The 3,841-nt window shown below is 32.5% G+C and overlaps 1 protein-coding gene across 1 annotated transcript in view; it reads right to left on the bottom strand.

Annotated features, from left to right (window-relative positions):
* Positions 1-309: 309 nt before the first annotated feature.
* LOC111642540 (cyclic nucleotide-gated channel cone photoreceptor subunit alpha-like) overlaps positions 310-3,841 on the bottom strand; it is a 29,473-nt gene continuing 25,941 nt past the window's right edge. Inside the window, exons 2-3 of the mRNA XM_023388888.1 lie at positions 1,777-1,988; positions 310-1,712 (exon numbers count right to left, since the gene is read on the bottom strand). Coding sequence (XP_023244656.1) covers positions 310-1,712; positions 1,777-1,988 — 1,615 coding nt within the window. The remainder of the gene's footprint in view (positions 1,713-1,776; positions 1,989-3,841) is intronic.

Below are 3,841 nucleotides of genomic sequence, written 5' to 3' on the forward strand. Positions count from 1 at the left end.
ACTAAGAGCGATGATTAAAAACCTTCAAAATCACAAAATTTCTTTAGGTGTTAAATTTAATACATATATACAGTGTAACCTCAATTTACGAGCTTACATAGTTCGTGAAAACCTCTCGTAAATCGAAAACATATAAACAAGAACGAGCTTTAATGTTCTTTTTTTACGATCCAAATCTATACCTCGTTTTGGCATAATCTAGCTATTTATGTTTCTCAAATAACATGAAAATTCTACAAAGTTACCTGTCAACCAGTAAAATAAAAATAAATGCNTATGTTATGAATTCATTTACATTTTTAAAAAATTTTATTCTGTAGTTGCAAGAATATCATCAATGTCAGTTGCTACAGAATATCTTCCTTCTAATTTTGAAATTCTTTGTTTCAGTTTTTGTTGAGTAGCAGTATATTCAGCGAGAAGTCTAGCGAATCTAGTCTGAAGATTATCTAGTGCTATTTCCAATCTTTTGCATTTATCCTGTATATTTTCATGTTCGATTTCTGCCGCTTTCATTGCTTCTTCATCTAATAAACCATCTTTAACCAGGATTTGCCTTCCTCTTTCGATCAATAACTTTTGTGCTTCTGGATAATCTGCTAAAACAAACCATAAATCCTCTTTTGATAAACAGAATAGATCCGAATAACCAACACTTCTTACATTAGCTGTTCTTCTATTGCCCGTTTTGACTCCAGATATGTTGAGAATACTAAGTTCGCCAAAGACGCTTCCGTCACTAAGAGTAGCAAATATGGTTTTTCCATCGTCTGCGACTACACTCAACTGTCCTCTTTTAACGATGTACATCTCTTTCCCTACATCGCCTTTGCGACATATATAATCTCCTGGACTGAATACCTGTAAAGTTAATCTGAGAACTAATTGTACTAAAAGTCCCGGTTCGCAATCCTGAAAGATTCTCACTCGTTTTAGTGTATCTAAATGCACGTGAATAGCAATTTCAGCTTTTAACTTATCAGGTAATGTTGAAGTAATGGAATCTTCATTCAAAGATTGTTTATTAGTCCAAAGGTAATCAAACCACTTAATTACTCTTCTTTCCAAATCTTTACCTACCTTCCTGAATTCCAAATATTGCTTGACATTATCCATTCGACTTTGAAATTCGGCTCTAGCAGCATTCATATTTGTAATCATGCTACCTACATTACCTACAATGGTAGCAAAAATCAAGACTCCAACCAAAAAGTCAGCAACAACAAAGACATATTCAACATCTCTTTCTGGTATGGGTACCTCTCCAATAGTGGTTAGCGTTAATGTAGACCAATAGAAACTGTAGATATATTGGTGTGTTAGTGTGGCATATTGAGGATCACTGATATTTTTATATACCCACGTGTCTTTGCCAAAACCTATGGCATAACTCATAGCAAAATAGAAGCATCCGTTCCAATGGATAATGACTAAGATGTAGAAAATGAGTTTTCCAATTCGAAATGCATATGGAAAATTTGTTCGGGTTTCTGTACGATCGAAGAATTCCATCATTCTATAAAATCTAAATAGCCTGTTCATTCTAACAATAACGCTACATGGTACACGTGATTCGCAATTTGTACCTAAAACTAAATAGAGAATATCCGTCGGTAAAATACTTAATATATCCAATTTGAAATAAATTGATTTCATATAATTCTGTACAAGTTTCCTAGAATCCTTAACTAAAAGACCTTGTTCCAGATAGCCTAGGAAGAAAAATAATTTATCAAATTAAACACAATAAACGAATATGTTAAAATTATCTCTTACCTGTTCTTGTATGTACAAAAATATCAATAAAATACGAAAAATCGCAAATGTAATCCAAGAAATACCAAACGAGAGGACACGCATTCTGCAACTTCCAAAATACACTGCGTCCAATTATAAAAAGTAAATTATATAACACAGCAATGTTTATTATTGATAACCATCGATAATGACAGCTTTCCGATGGATCAATCACGAATCGTCCTTTGTATCTGTATTAAAATAAAATCATGTTTTTTATAAACATTTTATTAAGTTCTACCATATCAAAATAATATATATTAATATCTTTACTAATATCAGTAATATTAATGCATTATTGTATTGCATAAAAATTGAATATTTTCTTTTAAAAACACTGTTTTAAAAGAAAATATTTTGATATAAGATAACAAAGCACTATATAAAAATAATTAAAATACTAATTAATATTCAAATACATGTTTTCATTGTACAGCATATCACTAATGATTTGATAGGAAGCTACAAAATGTTTCCAAAAGTTTGTCGAAATTCGAGTTTCCTGGACACTACTGTATTTATAATTGTGTAAATTGATAACAGAAAATAGAAAAATAAATTATGTTAAAATAATTAATTGTAAAAATAACACCATTTTATGTTCAAAGCATCTTAATAATGTCTATTCGACTTAATACATATAAATAGAAAACGATTATTATTTATATCTCTAGTGTAATTATATGATAAAGGTCATTATTGAAACTTTTTTTGGAAAAGTTACAATTTAGAATTTTCCAAACAAATTCTAATTTACACATACTGGGATAATCAGATAAGTTACAGGACACTGAATTATCGGATGCCGGATTAACAAACCTCTACTGTATGTAGAGTCACTTTGAGCAGTTTTTTTCACTATTAATAACGTTGAAAATATAGTTTAACCTCTAACAGTCATTGTGAGTGCCATTGGTAATTCGGCAAACATGTCATCTAAATTCAATTTTTTTAAAACTCGAAGTAGCATATCTGTTTTCACTTTGGTAACTTCGACGGTGATTCGAGTTTATTCCGCCCTTTCGGAAAGGGCGGAATAAACAATACATCTTTAATAAAACATCGGAAGAAACAAGTGGCGGACTGTCTTGCTTAAAATGCACGAGTCATTCCATGTTATCGTTGTTTGACTGTGGAATGAGAAACTTCCAGAATATCCAGGTACACAATATCCCTCATGGAAGAAAAGGAAAGGATACTTTATCTTTGCTAAGAGCATAAAACATTTTTTATTTAGACTTACCCATTGTGAGTTTGGCCAGACCTGCATTGAGGTATATACGAACTTCAGTGTGGACCGGAAGTTACGCGATTTCAAAATTTTTTTCAGAACGAAATTAGACAGATGACCGGTATGACTCCGTTATCACTAGGAGAAGTATGGTGTATAGAGGGAAGACTACTAAAATCGAGGGCCTATATTTTAAATCGGTTGTGGTGAAGGACTATGGACTTATCAGTCAGTTGTTTTCAGTCGAGTAAGTATTGTTACACGATTTAAGATTGTCACATGCTAGACAATTTCTCGCGCAGGAGAATGTCTCTGAGCGACAAAAAGTTGTTGATACACGATGGGCACAAGAGGAGAAAAGTTGCCAAATTTGTAGATAGCAAACATGAATGCTAGTGACCCGCTTATATAAAATGAAGAGCAGTTTTACGTACTCTATTAAAAAGGCGTGTCAGAAAAAACATTGTTAGGGGCAGGAGATTGGATACCAGTGGCGTGCCGTCATTAGAAGCGTTGGAAGCACCGCTTCCCTCGTATTCTCTAAAAAATAAATAAATATTAATTTTAATTATATGAAAATAATCGCACAATATTTTATTATAACCGCATTATGTATCTTATTACAAATTTCTATATTACACGTGGAAAAAAAAATGCTATTGTATATTAGAATATTAGTGGCGGAGTAGAATCTCCTGTATTTTCAGATTACGAAAAGCCAGATTTGCGCATGCGCTTTACAGAGCACCAACCTCACCCGGTTTAGCCGGTGGAAGCCTACAACCTTGGGTGAAAGCTGCACACATATAAAGA

The sequence above is a fragment of the Centruroides sculpturatus genome, unplaced genomic scaffold (assembly GCF_000671375.1).
Source record: "Centruroides sculpturatus isolate CEXI.00-Female unplaced genomic scaffold, Cexi_2.0 scaffold1639, whole genome shotgun sequence".
Taxonomy (NCBI): domain Eukaryota; kingdom Metazoa; phylum Arthropoda; class Arachnida; order Scorpiones; family Buthidae; genus Centruroides; species Centruroides sculpturatus.